We start from the raw sequence: 24496 nt of genomic DNA, 5'->3' as shown, positions 1-24496 counted from the left end.
AAAGCTGGCGGCCCCCAGAGTGTCTCGAGGCCCACGATGACCTCCCGCATGGTGGACATGGATGGTAGAGTCATTGACTGAAGGATATTTCGGGGTGGCGCAAGCAGGGGAGCAAGACAAGTGCCAGCGACAGGCTGCAAGCCCTGAGAACGCGGCTGGTGTGGAAATCCGAATTTCATATGGTAGTAGTAATCGGGGTTGTTACATGAGGGTTGACGATGAGGTGATGATGGGGTATCATGGCCCATGAGAGTGCCAGGCCGGAGAAAAAAAACCTTTCATATTTGATGAATTAATGACCGGTCAATGTCACATCTGCCTTCGCTTGACAACTAGTGCCGTGTATTATGGTTGACAGAGGGGTTCTCGAAGGGCCGAAGATAAAAGATCCTTTTCTGCATTTGCATGTCGAATCGGCGTCCCCTGCTGGTGGTTTAGCTTTCGGTGTTCAGCGGCCGCCTGGCTGCCAGCCCGACAGCAATCGAAAGGCTGCCCATTGAGGGCGCTCGCTGCGTAGAGGGCAGCAGGACTTGGGCTGCGGCGTAGTAAATTAAGTGAGTCGCTTTGACGCATGGCCGGTGTTAGTCCGTCTGACAGTGCGGTGAATGGTTGGAAAAGATGGGCGAGAACGGAGAGAACTGGACCATGGCATTGGCGGCTGCGGCTGGTGCCAAGTTAGCGGTCCCATGAACGGTTTGCCTGTTCCTTGCAGTGGTCGAATCGCTAAAAGCGCAGTGTGGTGCGTGCCAGCAGGTACGTACACTTGTACCGCGCGACCGTCTCCATTTGCCTTGGATTTTGCAGCAAATTAGCGACGTCTATTTCCAGATCCACGTTAAGGTAATTACTTAGCTTAAACGCTCGATGCTCAATGGGACATAACAGACGTCACATCATCTCGACCCCGTGTGGACTCATCCGAGGGCAAGACACCAAACAGCAGCCGCCCATTGCATGCTGGCAGCTGCTGCGTCCATGAGGGATCGGGGAAATTCCCGGCAGGGGCAAAAAAGAGATGCCAGTGGAGTTCTGAAGGATGACAAGTGAGCATGGAAGAGGGAACTGCTGGCCGAAGTCCGTCTTGTCGACATTGTTTGTCCCGTCCACCGTCCACGTCCATCCATGTCCACCGTCCACGGCTCGTGGGCCGCAAATGTCAGTGCTCCCCCCCCTTGGGACTTTCGGTTACCAAAGTACGGGGAACGGAGACCATGTACGTCTGGGCGATGTTATTTTCCCTTTGAAATTCGCGGTACGGATATGCGTGGTGTCTCTCCAAAGCACTCGGGCTCAGCTCAGCGCCTGTGTGCCTGTGCCTGGCAAGCACGCCATCTGCGAAACTTGGCTCTCGATGGCGGCCTGGGCTGGGCCTTATTTTGGCCTCGCAGTCACTTTCGAGTTGCCATTGCGGCATTGCCAAGGTTGGCCGTTTGCTGGCAGGGCTAGGGACCCGATGGGCGGGTTTCCGTCCTTACCCGGATGCTAGAGCAAACGACCAAGCCAATTTGAGGCCTCGCGAGAGGATCGCAGGAGGGGCATCGAGAGATGAACGCAGCGGCGCAACGTCGCAAGCCAATGGAACCCATGGATAATAGTCCGCAGTCACAGTGCCGTGCTGTTGCCTGGGGGCATCGCGCCAGCTCGGAGGGAAAAAGGAGATCGTGACCCGCTGGGCAGTGGGTTTTTGCTTCGGAGGAGACTGGATGCCGCCATGGATGACGGGACCGACAGTGGACTGGCGGACTGGAGGGGAGGGGAGGAGTGAGGAGCGAGAGCGACAGGCAGAGGAGAAGACGGACTACGAAGTACACCTAAAGGACACACCCCTGAATCGGGAAAGAAGGGGATGCATGCTGAATTCGCGCTGATGTTGTGATTGGCTGGCGCGACGGTCCTCAGGGTGGGAAGCGGAAAGCGCGTTGGCTCAGCCCTGTTCGGTTAGGGTGGTGTTGCTGCACCTGGGCTGCACTTGCACCTGCACCAACCTAACCTGTCAAGAGCAACTTTGCCATTCAGGGTAAGGAGACACTCCCGTCCTCCACGAGCGAGTTGTGCTGGCCCAGAACAGCGGACTCCACGCGCGCTTCACATAGTGCTCACTTGCTGTCCTCGTTAGGGTACTTTGCAGGTAAGGTAATAGGCTAAGGCTTGCAGACGCGCGAGGTACCTGCGCCAGGGAAATTTCCCACGACCCCACACCCCCTGCTCCGTGCCGCAACGGCCCAATCACACTAGCCCAATCTCGTCTTTAATTTGCAGACCCATGCTTGCTCTGTCGGCGGCGCAGTCAACAACTGCAACGAGGCATGCAGACCTCGACAGGAGCATTGCGCCCAACTGTGGTGGTGAAAGACCAGGACCAAGTGATGTGTGATGCACCGCGGCCTCGCTGTAGGGTTGTGTTGGTAGTTGCTCACCTCCAGCCCTTGCTCCCTTCCCGAGTTTTCACAAGCACCAACTACCAAGCCAGAACACTGTGATTTCTTGTCAATCCCGGCCTAGCCTAATTGGGTCAGGGATGCCTCGAGGCCACCCCCCCTTCTCCTTCTCACTTCTCACCCAGAACCATGATCCCATTGCCCAATGCCCATGCCCATGGGTGATGATGGATGGATCAAGCGCACCTGGGACCATGGATGGACCACCAAGTTCTGGGACCTTGCACCACCTCACCCCCTTGCCGCGCGCCCGGCCCCGTGAGCCTAGCAGCAGCAGCCTGGGAGCCTAGCCCGGGGGAGGGCACCACCCACCTCACCTCCCACTCCCACTCCACTCCATGCGCTTACGGTACCTTACCAGCACCACCTCGCCAGGCTACACCTCCTCTTCTTTTCAATCCCTCCGCTTCGTCTGATCTTCTTCTCTTTCCTCCTTCCTTCCCTACCACAGCCCAGTCAAACTCACAACCCCCGTGTGCGTCTCGTCCTCTGGCTTCAGCCTGCCGCTCTTTTTATATACAGTCACTCATTACCCACCGTCGCAAGACACTTACTCTCCCTTAAAACCTTACTCGCTTTTTCTAGTCACTCGTTCGACTCGTTACCGTCTTCTTATATAGACCTAACTTCTAATCACCTTCCTCAACAACCTCAAAATCACCAAATCAGTCAACATGCGTTTCACCATCTCCGCCGCTGCCTTCCTGGCCTTCGCCGCCAACGTCCTGGCCCAGAACCCCAACTTCGACCCCGTCACCAAGCCTCTCTCCCAGGAGAAGATCGCTGCCGGCTCTACCTACACCATCGAGTGGACTGCCCCCGATGCCTTCAAGGACGTTACCGTCTCCATCAGCCTGATCGGTGGTGCTACCCAGAACACCCAGGTTCCTCTCCTCGACATTGCCTGTGAGTACCCCCATCCCCCCTTCCCTCGGAGGAAGTTTGAAAAAACAAAACAAAAATAAAGCAATCGACTAACATCACTCCAGCCGGTGTCGCCAACTCCGCCGGCAAGTACTCCTGGACCATCCCCAGCACTCTCGGCAAGGACGCCTTCTACGGCCTCGTCATCAAGTCCGAGTCCAACGCCGCCGACTTCCAGTACTCCAACCCCTTCCACATCACCGCCAGCGACTCCAGCTCCGGCACCACCACCCTGGTCTCCAGCGCCGGCACTGCGACCGTCACCCTGTCCGCCGCCTCCGTCTCTGCGACTCCCTCGGCCTCCGCCTCTGCCTCTGTCTCTGCTGCGGCCTCCGCCTCTTCCTCCGCCGCTGTTGTCATTGCCAACACCAGCACCGCTCTGTCCACCACCGCTGTCCCCACCCCGGTCAACTCTGCTCCCGCTACCGTCGTCACCAGCGTTACCAAGCCCGCTGGCAACGGCACCTCCACTGCCACCAAGACTCCCTCCACCACCCTGGCCACCGTCACTGGCGTTGCCGGAGGTGCCCAGGCTACCGCTGGTGTCTTCGCCGTCCTCGGTGGTCTTGCCGTTGCTGCCCTCCTCTAAGCATTTCTCGGATCTTTCATATCTGTTAAATCGCATGGGTATGGGTTTGGTTTCAACGTGCATATAGGTCATGACAGGATAAAAAGACGGGGACTCAGCTTCTAAGGCTATCTCGGCCCAGGGAATTATTGCGCTGGTCCAGCTTGGAGGAAAAACGGGCTCCGCACATGGCGTTTCTACTGTGTTTTATTCGATACCAGTTTCCCGCGTGGACGAATTGCGATTCACGAGGGATGGGTTGATACCTTTCTAGTTGATAATGTGAGAGAAGAACGAACTTGGTCTTAATAGAAAACACGAAAAATCATTTTTCACCATCATCTTTCTTTCAGCCCAGTGACACTGCCGATCCCTTTCGTGGAGGTGCGATCCCGCCCTTGCAGATCAGATAACCTTGCAGCTGTCATGCAACGACCGACATCCTGTCTGACGTGAACTGGTGGCATCTGAACGCACAATTGGCCCAGGGCAGTTTCGGCCGGCCACAGGGTCCTCGGCCACTAGAATCAGACGACCTTCCATGTGTTGACACACCAGGAGGTACCGCCACCAAAGACATCGAAGTCTGCAACAACGCGGTAACGTGCATTTTCCTCCCTCAATGACTCTGAAAATCTCCATTGACAACGCCTTATTTCCTGTCTCGTATTTTTTTTGGGTTTTGTCTCTGTCTCTGCAGCTGCTTCTGCAGTCTTTCCTACTCAGTCGAAATTACCACAACCGCCGATCGCAACAACGCTGTCGTCCAGCCAGCCACTCGACCGGCGGCTGCCCCGGCCCAGACGGACTCGGTCAAGTGCCCAAGTACACGGAGTCTATCCGTCTGCCCCTTCCTTTTTTTATGGTATCCGTACCCTCTTTCCCCGCCCTGAGGAGGATCCGTAGATCCAACAAATCAACAATCAAAAAATCTCTCTCAGACTCCAGGAGGCCAGGAGTGTCCCTCGCGACCGCCAAGCTTCGCCTCGCCTTCGAAACCTGACGCGAACCGTTCATGACTCGGCTAGTAGATTGCACCTCCGTTTTTTTCTGCTGGAGACACATCGCTCGGGAAACTCTGTTCGAATCCGACGAGCCCGGGATCATGGCGCTTTTGAAACCTGGGCCGCCTTTTTGCGTGCATTCGTCGCTGTTATTATTCTTTCCAATTTATCCGGGCGGCCTCTGTTTCGAAGCGTTACTTCTCCCCCCAGGTTGAAATGCGCGATAGTGTCGCCCACACCGGCGATTCCGTTCGGATCTCGGCGCCGTTTCGAAATTTCCCTCTTCTTTAACCCTTCTCTTGATGTGTCTATTTTCTTGGTGTGCAAGATCCTTGGCGATCTGAGCAACGAAGCTTGGTTTTTTTCCAATATTGGTTCCATTCAATTTTCCATTGGAATTGGGTGGCTACTACGTACGCAATGCAATGAATTATACTTTCGGAACGGCACCTGTGCTCATCTCGGGAGTCCACGTCCGTGGGAAGAGCAACGAACACGACGACCGCCCGTCCCGCCCGCGGGGATAGTCGCGGTACGTCGGTGACATTGCCTGTGACCCCACGGCGTGATGGGATGATGCATCTTGCTGCTGCTGCAGGTTGACAGGGCCGTTGATGAGAGGGATGGCTACCATCGAGGGTTGAACCCTGCCGGGTGCCGCGAGCGCGGTACGGCGGTCGCATGGTTGGCGATCTGCCTCGTTGCCAGGTAGGTTTGCCTCATTGGGTATGCCAAGCATAGCGTGTGAAAACGGTGTTTGGCGCGGACGGTGGGAGTGAGGTAGACGCGCGTTTGGCGGCATGCCAGTTTTGAGGATGGGAAGGAGTGTTCCGTTCCGTGTAGGCGGCGTGATATGGGGTGATTGAGTATTGACTCAGTTGCGGGTGAACGCTTGATTAAGGGGTAAAGTCATTGGTTTGAGAGTTCTCTCTGTTTGTACTCTGGCCTTAATGGAACCCAAATGCTACCGGAGGGGAGGGCTTGCGAGACATCCGGTCAAACTCTGGCCCCTTGGAGAGAGAGATGCCTATGTCATCCATGAGTTGCTTGAGGAAGAATGATGTTGTGGATTTCCAGTCGTTGACGGGGCCCAGCAGATAGTAGCATGCTATTCCGACGTCCGGGTCGCAACAAACTGGGACCTGACCGCCATGCATCACTTACTGCTCGTCCGCATGCAATACCCTAGTGTAATATTAACCACTGCTCAGTGATCTGTTCAGCTAACTCCAACTGACATGGCCGTGTTAGATATGGTATGTTGATGGACAAGACTTGTCCCTTTAGTCTCTGTTGACGACGATCAAGTTAGAGCGGTTCACCGCCAACTAACATGCTCACGCGCAGCAGTGTGTTGTGCCACACATTGATTTCCCTCGTTGCTGTCACTGAAGGGAGTCGTTACCATCTCTAGTATCTGTTCTGATGTGAGATACTCAAGTGGAAGCCCTTCAGAAGGCACTTCAGAAGGGCATCAAGGACCGACTTTGCCGCAATTTGCTTCAAGTACTCTTTAGCAGTTTCAAGCGACTTGTTCATGTATGGGTTGGACCTCCGATTCAAGTGAAGAGTAGGGGAGAGTTCACGTGTTAATTGAGCTGGCTTCCAACCAAGCTGAGCTCTGCGAGGTTCCCTTTCTATTTGTCATGGTATGCGGGCTCCGCGAAGCTCCAAACTTTGTCTCTTCTCCGGGGGTTATGCTGATGCCAACCAACATGCTAAGATCATGGAAAGCGCCCCGGAACAAGGTTTCCAGCGGCTGCCAGTTCTTGGGTGGATGTGCTTCAACATCTGCCCTGAGCTGGTTCAAAGCGAGCCTTAAGGGTGCCGTAATGACTTTCCTCCTTTGATTTGCGATTTCAGGAACATCCTGGCATGACATTCTCAATCTTAGGAGAAAACGTCTGAGAATTTATGGCAATGGTCCATGGTTTGTGACGCGGAAGACACCGACCTCTTCCCTATGTCCATACGGTTCAAATTACAGCGTGCTTTGATACGCCTGGGTACTAAGAGATAATCTGAACATACGAAGAGATTGGCAAGCGAACAACAACAGCAGAAAACGATAGAAGACTGCGCCGACGACGAAGACGGTAGCGGCAGGGGAAGATTTGGCCCTCGATTGGACCACATGCAAGAAGAGTCTGAGGCGGTGTGGATGATGAATACAACGCTCCATGATTCCGATATACCTCACATTGCCCATGAGACGACTGTATTTTGGCTCCAAGTCAACATTGTCACTGAAGTAGTATACCCAGGATTCAACGAGAGCTGGTTGATCCTAGCTATTGGCAACCTGGTAAGCGGACATCATCTAGTGTACTATACGTGCAACCCTTCCTGTCTGGTTTCAACTCAGTCTCAAGTCTATATATACCGTTTTCTTCCTCCCATACTCAAGACTTGCTTGTCCTGTCTAGTTCTCAGAAAGATGGACACTGAATCAATGTGACGGTCAGACAATCGCAGACAAAGGGAGACCCACCGAATAAGCTCAATCTTCAACCGTGCCATTCACCTTACCCAGCCAGCCCTAATTTACCACACACATCTTCAAGCGGAAACAAAGCACACGAGCTATATGCGAAGACGTCCGAGCGATCTAGCAATATGCGGAGCAGGTTCACTCACATATGAAGAAACACATCGAGAGCAAAATTGAATGGGAAACGTGCAAAAAACGAAACTGAGTGCCAATCGCTGACGGGGATTGAGCCCGACGTGGGGGTCGAACCCACAACCTTGAGATTAAGAGTCTCACGCTCTACCGATTGAGCTAGCCGGGCGACTGAACCCAGCTTGTTTGGTGTTGTCGGTGGAGGCAGAGGAGTGCGTTAAGACGGGTTGGTGCCAGGTAGGCCAAGCACCGGTTAGTTAGGCTGGTCCACTGGCTTCAGCGGGTCTCTTAGGGCGGGTTATGTGAATCTGGCAGTGATGAGTGACGACATTTGTCTTTCTGTGGTTGCTTGTCTCGGCAAATGGGGCTTTGAGAACATGTGGCTGGTACTGGAAGTGTTGTAAAAGTTGATCTTGGGTGGTTGTCTCTGGCTCGGGTATCGGTTGAAAGTTCTCGTGGGTTTGGTGAGACTAACACGTCTCGGATGGTCATTTCCGTTCTCGTTCGCCGGATTGTAGGTGAAATCAAGGGTAAGGCGCCTTCCGTCAGTGTTCAGACTACAGGTAATCATCTCTCTGACTGAATAGCCCATGGTCTTTCTCGGGTGACATCGACGTCATGCGCGGATGTCATGAGCGACGAGCTCAAATTTCAAGCACGAATCTTACCGATGTTAGTTCACGAGCCACCATTCTTCCATACTCGAGAGATGGATGAATCATTCCTTCAGATGAACGTCAGATGTAAGCCGGTATGTGGAGAGTTCGCCTGTGAGGGTACGTTAAGCAGTGAACACGAAGCCATGAATGAATGCCGGCTGAAGTGAGGAAGAATTCAAAAGGTGAGAGCGGTGACGCTGGTGGGTTATCCGGTCGGGTACACTTTCCCAAGCTGAATGAATGATACCGTCAATGGAGACTTCGGTGGTGTAGTTCTACTGAATTGTGATGGTTGACAACACCGCCACATTACCTCTGCGGAGGTTTCATACCGTGTTTGCTTAGAATAGCCAGATAAAATCACGTCTTCGTCATTCTAAACACGTAAATGCTGGGCACGGTCAGATGTTGATCAAATTGCACCAGTACTCAAGCACTAGCCGGTGTACTCGCAGCTTCTGTATTCTGTGTTGGTAAGGGGTCGCACTTGGCTTTCCTTGCTGTTACGATGGTCAGTAAAGCAGCTGATACTCCTTCTTGTGTTGGTCCTACTTTCTCATAAGAGACCATGCGGTCGCAGCTTTTGCTGTAACGTGACCCGGAATGCTCAAGAGATGTCATGGTGAAACTAGTAACAAGAGTGTGCGTCATGGTCTGGCTCGTTACGGAGGTACCGCTCAGAGTTTTGTTGCAGTAAGGCCATTTTGACGATGTGATTTCAGTAACACTGTTGATGAGACAGTGTCATATGTAGAACCAGAACACTGTTAGGATGGTCTGTAGCCCGAATAGAACGGCCATCTCAGAGTAAGGCCAATGCTCCACAGAAATCTGAGCTCAACAGTGAACACTTACAGGCTTTGGGTGGTATTTCGTGCTCTGAAAGGTGTGCACGTGGCATGCCTGGTGCCAGGCAATAGGCAGACTCAAGCCACAGCAGTCATGCTCTACGCTATCTTGCTCTACGCCATCTTGCTCCGAAAATCTTGTCGTGCCCGGCAACATGTCGCTTTTGAAAAGCTGTCAAACCTCGAGACCGAGCACGAAAACACTTGTGTGCTCGAGTACGAGGGTCGTCATGGATTGTGTCCGTCGTAGGGAGTAATACTCAGTAAACGCCCCCGACGCCGTAGCACCAGCGACAACGCCCGTTAATCGCAGAACTAGTTGTGATGTCAAGCGAAGACTTGTAATGATCAGATATAATACTCGGCTATTGAATGTGTCAGTGTCTGTGTCATTCGTGGTTTGCCTCAATCAGCAACACGCGATACACTCGATCTTGTGAGCATATTGAATGAAGTAAATATGGTCCGAGACGAGCTCAAGCTATCGATCAGCTTCGGTATCATGTTGCTGTTCAGATTTCGATATCTCTTGATCTTGGAGACCCAAGCTGGGCGCTGAAGCCTGTCGTTGGGCGTAGATACGAGATTCCAGGAGAACCGGAGATGCAAAGTACGATCCACTTGTTCGGTCACGATAGTAATCGTACGGGTTCAGATGCGTGCTGTGGCGACATTTTGCGCGTCTCGCCCATGCCAAGTCTCCGGACCTGTCTCGATGATTTCCAGGCCGTAAGAATGACAGCTGATAGTGCGGATATTCTTTGGATGAGTTTGCACGATCGAATGATGCGTTCTAGCGTCGGCGCTGGTGCCCAGACCTATTGTTCCGGTCGTGACAAGGCCACTGTTTCTTGGTCCTATGCCAAGACATGCCAGAAACGCAGGCAACGAAATCGACTGAAGCGCTGTAGGCCCCCCGGAATGCACCACTCATCCGCGCCAGAGGATAAGGGCGGGCCGCTGCAAGAAGGCCCTGGCAGACTTGTGCAATCCATGACCAGGGGAAGCCAGAAATCTCTTTCAGGGCCTTATCGGAAGCCCCAAAGGCTTCTTTTCTAGTGTCGAAGGCCCAGGCCTACAAATAATTGTCATTCCCGTCGCGAAGGCAGCTTGGAATACTAGCTCGAGTGCCCAGGCTACTCTGGCAACCCAAAGTCTGGTAAACAGCTCTCATCTCAAATACCAACTGATAGCCATGGACGTTAAAGATAAGTCGGATGGCGCTTGGGCCATCATCTGGTGTTGAAAGTTGCGGCTGTCTTGTCGTTATCTCTGATGAAGCATCTCCGCGGAGCATGACTTACACGTGCGAAATGGCGAAAAGGGTCCGCAACGCCGCGTTAGGGTGGAGGTTGGAAACGACAATCTGAAAGCCTGCAACTGATAACGGGTCTGGTGGATGTATCGATGACGGCCATCCGGATCAATTCTTCTGTTCTTTTGCACTGCTGTTGATGTCAAGACAACACGGCTTGGGACGAGAGATGTGGTCGGATGGCAGAGAAAGTCTAGACCCCGTCACGGCACGGGTCCGGGAGGCCGGGGATGCACGCGGCGACGGGAGGGGAAACACCTGGACCAGACAAGCGGGTCATTAGCGTGGGGGCAGAGTGATGACATAAGCCGTGAGCAGACTTTCTTGCGAACAGTGGGTGTTCTCTGCGGCCAGGGGTCTCCTTGGCTCCGCTATCTGTATCTTATCTCGACCGACTCCCTAATTGCAGTCCAAAGACTCGGTCACCCCAATTTTCGTCCACCTCATTGCGAGTCTAGCTCGGGGTCCTCTCTGGGGCATGACGGCATCCAGAAAGGGGGAAGCTGAAAGGGACCGCAGCATTGCCCAATCGCAGGCCGTCCAATTACACGGAAGTCGGACCGGGAGACGGTACACGGCAGTTGATGCAGGATCAGCATGAAATCTTTGCCAATCTTCTGCGACAATAGAGCATGACGAGAGATTCCTTTTCGTACTACATCAGGCGTATGATATATTCATGAGAAGATAGGACAGAAGCGTCTGTTGCCAAGCCTGATGTATTTTAGGTCAAGCTGCCAATCGTTAAAGCACCAGCGTCTTTGTCACCGTCCGGCCAACTATTGGTCTAGATTGTAGGGAGGCTAAGCCAGTGCTTGAAAGTTTATCATCGTCGCCAAGGACCCCACTAGACAAGTTCCTCTCTTTCTCACTCACTTTAGCTTGGCCTACCTACAGACAGTCATCGTAATCATGGAAGCATCATTCGGCCCAACTCTCATCTGTCCCTAGACACATGCCACGACGAAAGGTCCGCGGAGATCGACACCAAAGGTTTAAGCACTCGCCAGTCAGCTATCAGAGTCACTTCCTTATCTCTTGGATGCCAGGGGTGGGGCCTGGCTCACCCGTCCCGACCGCATCTTGAGCGCCTCTCGAGAGCCTCCAGAGATAAGCAATAAGCTCGTAAGATTCCGTTTGGCTCAATTGCTCCCAGTCCCTTGAGGTCTTGTCCAATCATTTCTCCTGGAAAGCACTCTACTGACCACCCCGGACAGGCAAAGGCTGTATCCGTCAAGACAAGGCGTGAACCTAGTGCCGGACTCTCTTGCTTGGCCCGTGGGCTCTCTCATTCGAGCCTTCGTTATCTTGATGCATAGACTTGCTGCAATATTCTCTGCATAGCCCACAGCGTTGTTACCTCAGGGAGACAGCGCGTCATCTGGCTGAGGGGAAAATCCGGGGAAGAGCTCGTCTGGACCAGGCTCGAAATTGGCAGCTTCCTCAGCTTGACATCCCGTTTTTGGCTTCCGAAGACGTCAGCTTGCTGTGTTCCGAGACAAGATCTTTCTTCTACACAGCCTGATATTGAAGAGTGCCGCTATTTGGACCTCGACTTCGATTTCCACGACTGATCGGATCGAAATATCGTGCAAACCCAGCACTTTGGCTTGAGAAACCATCCCAGCGCCTCAGACTACCTACATTAAAGCAAAGAATTTGACATTTCCGCTCTCTTCCCGGCAAGAAAGTCTTATCAGAGAGATCGACGAGTGAGCCCGCTCTTAAGGCTCCCACGCCGCTGGTCCATTCTGGCTCTTAGGCTTGGCCCGCCTCCCGTCCCATCGACACACCTCCATCAAACTCTTTTTCACACCCCCATATCCCCTGCACATCCACAGACACAGAGAGCAAGGGAGCGTTCGCGGCAGACGTCCATTGGGACTAGCGTGGTGTCTCTCCGGAGATGCTTCAACCGCCTCCTCTCTGCTGAACACTATGCTACACAAATGAGGACGACCATATAAATCCAGGACAATCTCCGGCCGAATACATGATCTGTTTACCTGTATTCAAGCACTCAACGACAGTGACACGATAACAGTCCACGACAGGGTAACCTTGAGGCACCAAGCGCCTGGATTTCAGCTCAAAGCCAGCCCGCTTACACGAAAAAGAAGGACTTTGCCCAAGACCCCACGTCATACCACGTCGACTCCGGACGGATCGACCGAATCTCTCACCATGGAACTTTCCATTCTCTGGAGGGCACCTGAGGTGAACCCCATCAACCGCAAAGCCCGCAGTATCCCGGTCTTCAACATCTTCAATGTATACGCACGCGCCTTTCACTTCTCGTGGCTTGGCTTCATGATTGCCGTGAGTAGACTAACAGGCCGAGACCCCTAACTTGATTGCCGTATGCTAATACACACCCGCTTCCAGTTCTGGGCCTGGTACACCTTCCCGCCCCTCCTCACAGTCACCATCAAGAAGGACCTCAACCTGACTACTGCCCAAGTCGCCAACTCAAACATCGTCTCCCTGGTCGCAACACTCTTCATGCGCCTCATTGCCGGCCCCGCGTGCGACCGCTTTGGCTCCCGCATCGTCTTCGGCTCCCTCCTGCTCATCGGCAGCATCCCCATCGGCCTCGCCCCCCTCGTCAAGGACGCCACGGGCCTCTACATCAGCCGCTTCTTCATCGGCGTCCTCGGCGCCACCTTCGTCCCCTGCCAGGTCTGGTGCACCGGCTTCTTCGATAAAAACGTCGTCGGCACCGCCAACGCCCTGGCAGGCGGCTGGGGCAACGCCGGCGGCGGCATCACGTACTTCGTCATGCCCGCCGTCTACGACTCCTTCGTCCACGCGCGGGGCTACTCCCCCGGCCAGGCGTGGCGCCTCACCTTCATCGTCCCCGTCATCTGCCTCCTCGCCTGCGGCCTGGGCCTCCTCCTCCTATGCGAGGACACACCCACCGGGAAGTGGGCTGACCGCCACCTGCACGCCCAGGAGAACCTGCAGTCCCACGGCGTCGTCGACGCGATCCCTGACGTGGTTGACGTTCCCGGCGGCATCGCAGACCGCAAGGAAACGGCGGCGGGCTCGATGGTTTCCGACGAGGAGAAGCGCAGCAACCACAGCAGCAACAAGAACGGGCAGCACGGCGTCCTCGGCGACCACGAGGTGCGCCTCTCCCGCGACGAGATGGTCGAGACCGCCCGCGGCGACACGGTCGTCAACCCCACCTTCAAAGAAGCAATGTCCGTCGTCCTCTCCCCGCAGACAATCTTCCACATCGCCACCTACGGCTGCTCCTTCGGCGGCGAGCTGGCCGTCAACGCCGTCCTCTCCTCCTACTACCTCAAGAACTTCCCCGCGCTCGGCCAGACCGGCGCCAGCAACTGGGCCGCCATGTTCGGCTTCCTCAACGTGATCACCCGCCCGGCCGGCGGCGTCGTCTCGGACCTGCTCTACCGCTACGGCGGCCAGAACCTCTGGCTCAAGAAAGCGTGGATCACCGTCTGCGGCGTGCTCACCGGCGCGCTGCTGCTGCTCATCGGCCTGCTGAACCCGCACGACGAGGCGACCATGTTCGGGCTCATCTTCCTGATGGCCGTCTTCCACGAGGCCGGCAACGGCGCCAACTTTGGCTTGATCCCCCACGTCCACGGCTACGCGAACGGTATCGTGAGCGGTGTCACGGGCGCCGGCGGCAACCTCGGTGGCGTTATCTTCGCCATCATCTTCCGCTTCATGGACAACGGCACCAACTACGCAAAGGGGTTCTGGGTCATTGGGTGCATCCACATCGGGGTCAACCTGTTGGTCTCGTGGATCCATCCCCTGCCGAAGAGTCAGCGGCACTGAAGATAGTCTGGGATGACGCAAGGCTCAATTTTCTGTATTGCTATGTAATGAAATGATTCCGGGATGGACGATATAAACGATAGAGTGGCTTACAGGGACCAAAAAAGGGTTATGCTCGGAGTAGGGGGTTGGAAATTATGATATCCATGGGCTAGTTTCAATGTTAGCAAGTTACAATTCAGAGCGATCAAGGCTTTGCGTATTCTACCCTGTTGCAAAGTGACAAAGTGCGCGAGCATCTCGAAAACCTAGAGAAACTTACAGTATCCTCCTCCAATGTTCTGACCAATGCTGGAGAATCGGGCCCAACGCCTCCACCGGGTTCGATGCCTAAGGGGTTGCAATATCTTCAGCGCTTGATTGTTTTTATTTGCTCTAAATTCAGTTCGTAAGGGATCTCTGCCTATCTCCCCACCGAGGCAATTGCGCATCCGCAAAACCATCTGGTCTTGGTATCATCTCTCCTTTTTTGTCATGGAAATCTCATCCCGCCCGCGTCCAGATTCCATCATCTCCACCATCACAGCCTGCTGTCCTCCCGCACGCTTCACAAGTCGAAAAGCTCCTTGACGATGCGCATGGTCTCCTCGGGGCCGCTGACGGCGTGTCCGATGGTGCGGTCGTCGGTGTAGATCTCGTAGTCGTTGCCGCCCTCGTGCGTCTTGTCGCCAAAGAAGTGGATCGTGTCGTAGGTGATGCCGCCCTCCTTCTTGGCCTCGCTCTCAAGGTGGCGCAAGCAGTACGTCTTGTCCCAGCCGGTGGGGAACACATCAAAAGAGATCATGCCGCCGATGGAGAAGGTGAGGCCGAGGTGGCCAAACTTCTCGCGCAGCTTGGCGACGAAGTCGCGGCGGACGTTGTGGATCTTGTCGTAGTCCTCGAAGGCCTTGCGCTCGTCGTTGGAGGCGTTACGGCCGACGGGGGAGATGTTGACCATGCCGTTGCGGAACTCGATGAAGGTGCCGCGCTTGACGGGGATGTCGAGGTCGGCGATGTGGTGGAGGGCGAAGCGGACGAGCTCCTTGTAGTTGTCCTCGCCAATGTACTCGATGAAGCTGTTGGAGGGCAGCGGCTGGCCCAGTTTGAAGGCCGTCAGGCCGTTCTCGGAGAAGCAGAAGTCGAAGAGGGTGGTGACCGGGGTCTGGGCGTCGCCGAGCTGCTCCTGCTGCTTGTTGAAGTCGGAGCCGCCCACATAGCCGATGGCGCACTTCTGGCGGAGGCGAGCGAGGAGGTCGAGCATCTCGGGGGTGGCATGCTGGTTTGAAGGTCAGGGTTAGAGGGTTTGGAGGGGGAAAGGGGGAAGGGCAGAGCTTACGCGACGGGCGGGAGTGAGGGTCTCGTCGACGTCGAAGAGGCAGATGGTCGTCTTGAGGGGACGCTCCTCGAGAGGGGGGTAGGTAGCCATTGCAACGGTGGGTGATGGGTGGTGAAATGTGTTGTGAAGCTCGAGCTTGCCGTTTGTGACACCGCAGAAGTCTGGGAAGGATCTACCTATGCTAGCAAGAGATAATTGTAGAGGGCGGTCAGAAGCAAAGGGGTTGAGATTGGAGCTTCCTTTCGGGATGTGGATGGGTATGCGCGGGGTCGACTTTCAGATGGCGGGGCAGGGGTAAGGTCACAGGCAGGTGCAGTGCTGTGGTGGGTGCGTTTTCAGGGTCTGGAGTGGTCTTCCTTGGGTGGGTGGGTAGGTGCTTAGAGGTGATTGGTGCTTTGAGCTCAGGGAACCAAGAAATCCCCCGGGTGGTGAATTGGGTTTGGGGAATGTTTAAATACATCTTGTTCACAGAGTTCTCTTTCAAAGCTGAACACTGGAGTTAATGGTGTGATTGCACTATTGGTAAGCAATTAGACGATGGACATGTTCTCAAGTTGACAGATTTCGGTCTTTGGCGAGCTTCGGGGTGATCTGTCCTTGTCTTCGAGGTTGTGTTCTGGACAGCTTGGCCATAAGTGAGGGATTGGCATCGAAACGAGATGAGTATGCTCGACTGGACCCAAGCTGGACGTTGTTTTGAAACTTGATGTACGCAAGATGGGGTGGCAGTGCAAGTGCTTGCGATTGGCGATGACGATGGTCTCTGTTCGGGTTTACCCAACACGGAAGACTAATAAGAAACCAAAGCCAGGAACGTGTTCACAAGGGCACGAAATAGTGTGAGGTTTAGACATCGTGGCCTGAAGCTAGGTAGGTGAGGTGCTCATGCCAGACAGCGAGTGACAAGTTTTAGCGGCCGCTTTACCGCAGGGGAGAACGGATGACTGACACCCTGGCTATGGAGGCTGTAGCGCGCTAGGTAAGGTACCGGTCAGTTCCGTGTTGCCATGCCGTGCGGTGCAAAAAGGAGTGTGGACTATTCTGCCCCAGTGACAGTTCTCACCTGGTTTTCTTTTTACTCATTGCTCGAAAAACACCACAAAAATATGTGATAACACTTCTCAACTCAAAGAAATAGATCCATTCTCCGTTCCTGACTACTTGTCCTGTAGGCCAATTCATTACCGTACCTTCATCTCGCAAGAAAGGTAACCACGAAAAACCAGGCAGTCTCTGAACAAAATTTGAGTATCAAAACGGAAAGTTTTGGTGAAGCTGGGCTATCGTATGGGTATTAGGCATGTTCTGCTTAATGTCGAACCTGCGCTCAAATTTCCGCCACTTGGTTGCCTCGGCCGGTGATGCCATCAGCCACACAGCGAAAGACGATCCATTACCAAGAATCATTCCTAAAGATGGGGAAATCTTGCAAGGTTCACGGCATGCCTGCTGAGCTGCCTCATTGCAGCCACCTTGTGGCTCTGCACACGAGACATAGGACGTAGATCAATCCCTGCACACAGATCTGCAGCAAGGTTCCGTATTCATGATGTCTTCAGGCAGGAGATGAGAGCCTCTGGGGAGTCATCAATATACTGATCACATGGTGGAAGATATGACTTTGAATTCATCGTGCCAAGAACCCATCCCAAATCAACGCCTGCAAAGCCACCCCGAAGAAACCAAGCCACCTTAGGACCCATGGACCAATCAAGAAAAAAAAGCAAAGCCGACGTTATCTACACTTGCCCAGGCCCCCTCGTTCAGGAAGCCGGCGCCCCAGCCTTGAGCATCTCCATCTCAGGCAGCGTGAAGCCGTTGCCGAGGTACGCAAAACGGTTCTGCCTGGCGTTCTCGTATGTGTAAACCCAGTCCTCGCCCCTGAAGTGTTCCAGCATGCGGATGAAGTGCATCCTGCTCCCCGGGTGCAGGCCCGTCACGGGGGCGTTCACCTCGCCCTGTTTGTACCAGGATCTGCACCCGCCCGTGAATGCCGTGCGAGGCATGAATGCGGCGGTGTGCTCGAAATAGTCCTCGACGGCCGCCTCCGATGGGGTGATGGACCGGATGCTTTCCGTCTGGCACTTGCGTATCGTGTTGGCGATGTAGGTGGCGAAGTGCTCGCTAAGTGTAAAAACATCACCATGGGCGATGGGTGCGTTGGGACCAAGGAACTCTGAGGCTGCTGTTAGAAAAGGGCTCCATATATGCGGAGTGGAGTTCAGCTCACTGAAGTAATTGGGCAGGCCGGCAACGGCGAGGGACATGTACGCCTTGGGTGTCTGCTCGGCCCAGATGTCCTGCAAGTTTCCGTTCCGGCCGGTGAGAGGAAACGAGGGGCGGAACGAAGAGTCGAAGCCAGTGGCACAGATGATGGCATCAACTTCGAGGACTTGTCCGTTATTCAGCTCGATTCCGTTGGCTACAAACCTCTTGATAGCATCCGTGTGAAGAGAAACCTTAGGGTCGTGGAAAGATTCGAGATACCCGGGTGCAGGAGTAAGCCTCTTACAACCCAGCGCGAAGTCGGGGATGAGCTGTTTGCAGAGCTTCTCGTCACCCTTGAGCATCGCCATCATGAACTCTTTCGTCTTGCCCAAAGCCCACTTCTGCTGGGGACTGCCTGCCACGAGTGCTACCGCGAACTTGATGTTGGAGTCGGTTTCCAGAGTCTTTGCAAACTTCTGGTAGAATTCCGGGTCGTTCTTGAACCGCTCAATCTGCGCTGGCGAGAAGCGTTCTTCTTCGTCCATCTCAATCTGCTGCATCAAAGGGGCAGAAGGGCCCATCTTCATGGTTGCCACCCGTGGTGGGATGATCAAAGTGGGCGTCCGAATGATGTGATGGAGCTCCTTTACATCTGCATCTAGGTGAGCCCAGTGTAACGCCTGGAAAGATGAGCTGGTAATACTTACGAGGGCGAATGGCTGGCACTATCTGCACACCGGACGCTCCGTTACCGATCACAGCGACCTTCTTGCCTGCGTAGTCAAACTTCTTCGGCCAGTTTGCGCTGTGGATGAGGGTGCCCTGGTAGTCTGAGATGCCTTCCACGTCTGGGAATTTCCACTTGCTGCTCGGGTCAGGATCCGCAAGTCATCACTGTGGGGGAGAGTAACATACTTGAGAATCCCTGTCGCATCGATGATGAAGTTGGCATGGTCGGTGATGATAGCTCCTGTTTCCAGGTCCTTGATCTGCACTTCCCAAACGGCCTTCGACTCCGACCACGATGCGGCAACGATCTGGTGCGACGTCTTGATGTATGGGCTCATGTTCTCATCGTCACATATCCGGCACAAGTATTCCTCAATCTCAGCTGCGGGTGCGAAGAAACTCGACCACGCAGGGTTAGGCCTCCAGGAAAACTGGTAGTTGTGGCTGGGCACATCGCACTTGCAACCCGGGTAGCGGTTCTCGAACCACGTACCTCCGACGTCCGCATTCTTCTCGTAAATCACAAGTTCGTATGTCGAGGGGTCGAGTGTGTTTCTGAGAGTGCGGATCATGTTGATTCCGCTGGCTCCGGCACCGATGCCGATGATGCGGATTGGGCGCGGCGTTCCGAACGGCGCTTCGCGCACCGAGTAGGCGGTGTTGCTGCGGACCGACTGGCCGGAGCCGCTGCCATGGCCGTCAACATGCCGTGAGAGTTGGGGGATGAGTTGGCGTGTCATTGTCGGTGTCGTTGAGTTGGAGATGGCTGGGTGAGCAATGAGAGAAGGAGTAGATGGTTTATATCCCAACCTCAAGCAAGAGGCCTATGCCGAGGAAGGCACGGCCAAGGCTTTGCAAGAGCTTCCTTATCAAGCAAGGTGCAATCCCGTTGAGTGTTTGGTGGGGTTACGGAGGAGAGCGTAGGCAGAGGCAGTGACTAGGAAAGCAAGGCCGTTTGACAGGCTTGGTGCATTCATTGGTTTGTACGGAGAGCAGCCAATAAAGGCACAGGAGTCCATGGAAGAAGCAAAATATGGGATGAGACAGGCGATGATGACAACGGAGGGAAGAAGAAACGAGAATCCATTGACATGGATAGGCCCTGAGAGACATCGCCCGGTTCAGCAAGGCAAGGACGGGTAAAGTCTGTCTGAGGAGAGCAGCTGGGTCAACTAACACCACGACCACACCACACGACTTTGGCCACCACCGCACACAATCAACTAGCGCAAAGAAACTCTCGTCACAGAGCATATTAAGTCAAAGTCAAAAGAGACAACTCACATGAGACAAACCAGTGGAGTTGAGTTCGTCCAATGGATTGGGTCGCCTCAATTGAAGCCATGTTGCGTGGGGTCTCTGAGGAGAGCCACTGTTGGTCGATTTACGAGAAGCAGTTTATCTTTCTTGGCTGGTGGAACGGCATAGCTGTGGCTGCACGTATCCAAAGAGCTTGGAAACAAGGCTGGCCCATGAGGAGAACCGACGGTATGGCTTGCTTGCACGCTTGCTAGTCTTGTTACGGTCGAGCATGGTTTCGATTAGCATAGGGGCCTTCGCTGGATGCAGTCGTAAACTGTCCAACCACGAGGAGAGACCAGGCCGAGGGTCTTTGGGAGCATGGATCCAGTGCGGTGAATGACGAATCAGGACCCTCGCGGTCCTGATGGAGGAGGGAGGTCTGGAGCCGCAGCTGGATCGTGGCAAGTGCCGGGGACCACGGAGCTCAGTGGATGCTTTGCAGAGCCTCCATTGGGAGATGCCCTGGTCCTGCCCCGGAGTCATGACGATAAAGGGCATAAGATTACAGGAACGAATCCTTGATGCCTGTGTCAGCAAACGGCACAGGCCATGGTCACCCAAGTGCCGGCGGAAAAGCGCGGGATATTGTGGTGTCTGGTTGCGCGAATCGGAGGGTAAAGCATCGTGAAAGGGTCGGACCCAGTGTCGATCGGCCGCGTGGACGGGATGCGGTGCGGCGCATCTTTTTGGCGGAGGGAGACTGTCTCCGTCGCGTTTGCTGACCACTGAGACACGAGATCTGGCGGGAAGCACGAAGCACAAGATGCACAAGATCCTCCGGTGTTAAGATGCGCAGGGTTGATATGCGTGGGTGGTGTCTGGCAGACAGCTGCAGCTGAAGCGTGCAGCAAAGACGTGCATGCTCTGCCAAGGATGGGATTGAGGTGCCGCTCGGCATGGGACTTTTCTCTTCTCTGTCTCTCCCGTTGCCCTGCTAGAAGGATGCAGAAAGACACGCGGAGGGTTTAGTTGCGGAGGCACGGGGGCCAATTCCGAATATTGGCCTATCAAGACTGCAGCTGCGCCCCTTTGCCGTCTGGTCCTTGGCCAGCTGGGTCAGTACATAAGCACGGGGGCTGGAGACCGAAAAGGTGAATCCGAACGGACGGGAGAGAGAAAGACATTGTTTCTGGGAAGAGGTTGCTGGGGCCTTGCGCTGCAGAACGCCTCTTGCAAAGGCTTTTGCTCATTGGTTGTTTTGCGATTGGATGTTGGTGTTGGTGTTTGGTGGGTGCAGATGGAGACTGAGGCGATGGCAAATGGGATGCGGTCGTACTGGACCGTTTGTAGGCAATTCGACCAGTGAGCGGTCGATGTCCCGGCCCAAGTGCTGTGTACCGGAAGCACATAAGCACAGCCCGACCTAAGCGAAGTATCGACAGGCCTCAGCTGTCACTTCTACCATCACAAAACCTTCATCCAACTCATCATCGAGACCGATCAGACGTCACTAATTCAAAACCTCCATCATTTCATTTCAGTATGCTGATAAGGCGAATTGCCGCAGGAGATTTCTCCCGGCATTTGCGATGAGCCGTCTTCTCGCCAAGACTATTCACCTTTGTCCGGAATGAGCTACCTGGCTAATGTGAGAGCTCCAGTACGTGGCGTAGCTTGAAGATGCGATTCTTGGGTATGAATTGGCGATGGGTTTTTCAACAACGCCCAGTCGAATCGATCCAGATCCGGAAATCGACAAAGATGGCTATGTTATTTCGCACAATCGCTTTCTTGGCAGTCAAGTCCGTCGGCACTGAAAAAGAGTCCAACGGTAGCCACTGCTTGCTAGGTCCAGGTCGAGAACAATGGGAACACCGCTCTGTTGACAACCCGAACACCATCGTCGCAGTCCTTTCAAGTCTGGGCTCATAGCCACCACGCCACAACCGTCTGGCACCACGCGAGCATCCCGCCATGTGGTTCAAGCCTGACGACGTTGGCAATAGTCCCAAGTTCAAGTGGGTGGTTGTAAGCCATGTGAATCTTGATCAGAATCGCTGCTTGTCGATCACTATGGCTTCCGTTCAGAGTATATAGAGATGATGCTGAGTCTCTCTCACCAGCACGTCCTATGTCAAACCAACAACTCGTTCTTTTCTTCGCTTCCATTCGGTCATTCTTTATAGAAAGCACATTCCCTCCTTTCAACATGCACTCTTTAACCATCCCAGGTATTGTCCTGGCCCTGACTGGGCTGGGCAACGCCGCGACAATCTCGAAACGCGAGCTCTCAATCACTACCAGCCTTCCCACAGGCTTCAAGTACCTCGGCTGCTATACCGATTCTCCTGGTAACCGCCAGCTGGCTCGTGCCAGTTACGTCGACTACAGCCGCATGACGGAGGAATCATGCATCGCGTTCTGTTCGGCCAAGGGCTTCCCATACGCCGGTGTCGAGTACGCTTCCGAGTGCTACTGCGACTATTCCCTGGGGCTCCTAGCCACAAAGCAGCCCGAATCCGATTGCAACTTCGCCTGCACCGGCGACTCGACGGAGCCTTGCGGTGCCGGGGACAGACTCAGTGTCTTCACGACAACCGCTGCCGCCGTCGCCGGTCCCGATGTCAACCCCGGCCCGGCGGGCTGGGCCTCTCTGGGCTGCTATAACGACAACATCCCCGGCCGCATCCTCGCTTACCGCACCGGTGTTGCGGCCGGCGACAGTCTCATGTCGGTCCTACAGTGCACCACCGCCTGCAAAGCCGCCGGATTCTCCTACGCCGGAGTCGAGTACTCTTCGGAGTGCTACTGCGACAACCAGATCCTCAGCACCGCCACCGGTGGCCAGACCGGCTGTAACATGCTCTGCTCGGGCAACGGCACGGAGTACTGCGGCGGAGGGAACTTCATCAACATCTACAAGTCTTCCGCTGCGCCCAAGACAGCGAGCGCCGTGCCCGCGGGCTGGACTGGCCAGGGTTGCCTGAAGGACAATGTTCTCGGCCGCGCTCTCGGCGTTGGCATGGCTGTGGCGGGCGGGCCCGCCAGCATGACGGTCGAAAGCTGTGTCGCTGCGTGTTCCGCCGCCGGATACCAGATTGCTGGTGTCGAGTACTCTCAGGAGTGCTGGTGTGACAACCAGATCCAGAACGGAGGCGTGCTGACTCTTCCGACGGACGGCTGCAACATGCTTTGCAGAGGCAACACGTACGAGACCTGTGGCGGCTCGAACCGCCTCAACATCTACGCGTCTTACAACCTGAATTTGGCCCTGCCCTCTAGCAGTTCCTCATCCACGGTTGCTTCTACTTCGTCTTCGAGCAGTAGGGTCTCCTCTGCTTCCTTGACGTCTGCCACATCCGGCTCGTCTGGGGTATCAAGCCGCTCTAGCACCGCTTCTAGTACTTCCAGCAGCACCTCGCTCACTTCTTCTGCCGTTACAAGCACGCTCTCGACCTTGACCACGCCGCTGACCACCTTTTCCTCGCCCACCACTTCCAGCTCTCCCTTTAGCTTTATTTCCAGCTCTTCTTCTAGCTCTTCTTCCAGCTCTTCTTCCAGCTCCAAGACAAGTTCTGCAAGCTCTTCCTCTAGCCCCGCCTCCACCTCTTCATCCAGTTCCTCGGTGAGTAAATCCAGGCAGAACCCGACATAAAGACGAAGTACCCAATACTAATGCTTCACAGACCGCCTCTACCTCGACCACAGCCACTTCATCTTCCTCCAGCGGCGTCTGCGCCGCTCCCAGCCCAACCAGTGAGTTAACCCGATCCTATCCCTTGACAACTCAAACTGACTTCATTCTAGTTGCAAGTATGTGTTCCGCACCCGCTTGAAGAAAACTTCCGGCTACCATTCCATCGACATACTAACCTGAACCTTCTTCCTAGGCGGCCCGTACGTGAGAAACTCCGGGTGGGACTACGGCACCGGCAACTGGACCATCACCGGGGCCGCTACCGGACGCATCGTCGGCGACGGGTATCAAGTAAGCGGCTGCGGAGCTCTGTAAGTCGCACACAAACGTCCCCACACACAATACTCAATTACCTCCTTACTGACGGCTTTGACATTTTTTCAGCCTCTTCGAGTCCGCCGCAGGAGGTCTCATAGGCCGCTTCACCCAAACACTGACCCTGCCCGCCTCCACCACGACCAAGAGGAGGATCGTCACCGCCTACATCGGCCGCATGAATGAGACGCCGTCCTCCGCCGGGGTGCCGACATTTGGGTTCGCCTGGGACACTTATCCCATCCCGGACGTCTTGGTGTGCGGGTCGACCAACAACCCCTGCAGAAACGTCAACACGCCGCTGGCGAGCTACTCCAAGTACACGTGGACGTTCAACATCGCGGGCGGCACGCACTACATCATGTTTGCCTTCAATTGGCCCAGCGGAAGCAACAAGGCGCCGGTTCTGATTGATGACATTACCGTTGTTGATGCGTAGGATTGAGGGTATTGGTCACGTTGACGAACGACTTTGTAAAAGCAATACATTTTAAGTGAACAACAAGAATGAGGATTCAGAACTTAGAGAGAAGCGTGCAGAGATTGTGACATGGATGCTCATCTCTCAATATTAGTTTGACGTCTCATCCACCCTAATGCCCATCGTCACTAATCTTCTGGGTATGCAAACTGTGGGGTTATAATTGGTATCATGCAACTTGAGTGCACGTATTGAGGACGGCTCCGCCGGGCACTTATTCGAAAGCCTACAAGTGACCTGGGTTTAAGTACTCGCATAGTCCCTAGCCGTGTACAAATATTCAAAGTGCAACATCATCGCCCGGCGAACCTGCAATGAGG

General features: G+C 54.6%; 5 protein-coding genes and 1 non-coding gene across 6 annotated transcripts; 3 read left to right on the top strand and 3 right to left on the bottom strand.

Moving 5' to 3' along the window:
* Positions 1-3112: 3112 nt before the first annotated feature.
* COL26b_001887 (uncharacterized protein) lies at positions 3113-3951 on the top strand (the record flags this gene model as incomplete). Its single annotated transcript, XM_053174823.1, has 2 exons — positions 3113-3344; positions 3428-3951. The coding sequence occupies 2 exons, from the start codon at positions 3113-3115 to the stop codon at positions 3949-3951; spliced, it is 756 nt and encodes a 251-aa protein (XP_053041118.1).
* Positions 3952-7653: 3702 nt separating this feature from the next.
* On the bottom strand, positions 7654-7726 carry COL26b_001886. The gene has a single exon. It is a non-coding gene; the product is annotated as a tRNA-Lys (tRNA).
* Positions 7727-12563: 4837 nt separating this feature from the next.
* COL26b_001885 (uncharacterized protein) lies at positions 12564-14189 on the top strand (the record flags this gene model as incomplete). The annotated part of the gene is made up of 2 exons (XM_053174822.1): positions 12564-12698; positions 12765-14189. 2 exons carry the CDS (start codon positions 12564-12566, stop codon positions 14187-14189), a joined length of 1560 nt encoding a protein of 519 aa, XP_053041117.1.
* A 547-nt stretch (positions 14190-14736) lies between these two features.
* Positions 14737-15594, bottom strand: PMM1 (Phosphomannomutase 1; the record flags this gene model as incomplete). Its single annotated transcript, XM_053174821.1, has 2 exons — positions 14737-15444; positions 15505-15594. The coding sequence occupies 2 exons, from the start codon at positions 15592-15594 to the stop codon at positions 14737-14739; spliced, it is 798 nt and encodes a 265-aa protein (XP_053041116.1).
* A 1673-nt stretch (positions 15595-17267) lies between these two features.
* COL26b_001883 (uncharacterized protein) lies at positions 17268-19181 on the bottom strand (the record flags this gene model as incomplete). Its single annotated transcript, XM_053174820.1, has 3 exons — positions 17268-18364; positions 18420-18577; positions 18628-19181. 3 exons carry the CDS (start codon positions 19179-19181, stop codon positions 17268-17270), a joined length of 1809 nt encoding a protein of 602 aa, XP_053041115.1.
* A 2711-nt stretch (positions 19182-21892) lies between these two features.
* Positions 21893-24134, top strand: COL26b_001882 (uncharacterized protein; the record flags this gene model as incomplete). The annotated part of the gene is made up of 5 exons (XM_053174819.1): positions 21893-22981; positions 23370-23439; positions 23491-23496; positions 23574-23691; positions 23765-24134. 5 exons carry the CDS (start codon positions 21893-21895, stop codon positions 24132-24134), a joined length of 1653 nt encoding a protein of 550 aa, XP_053041114.1.
* Between the last annotated feature and the right edge of the window lie 362 nt (positions 24135-24496).

The sequence above is a fragment of the Colletotrichum chrysophilum genome, assembly GCF_026319265.1.
Source record: "Colletotrichum chrysophilum strain AFK26 chromosome Unknown scaffold_9, whole genome shotgun sequence".
Taxonomy (NCBI): Eukaryota; Fungi; Ascomycota; class Sordariomycetes; order Glomerellales; family Glomerellaceae; genus Colletotrichum; species Colletotrichum chrysophilum.
This window is presented reverse-complemented; position numbering and strand designations above follow the sequence as displayed.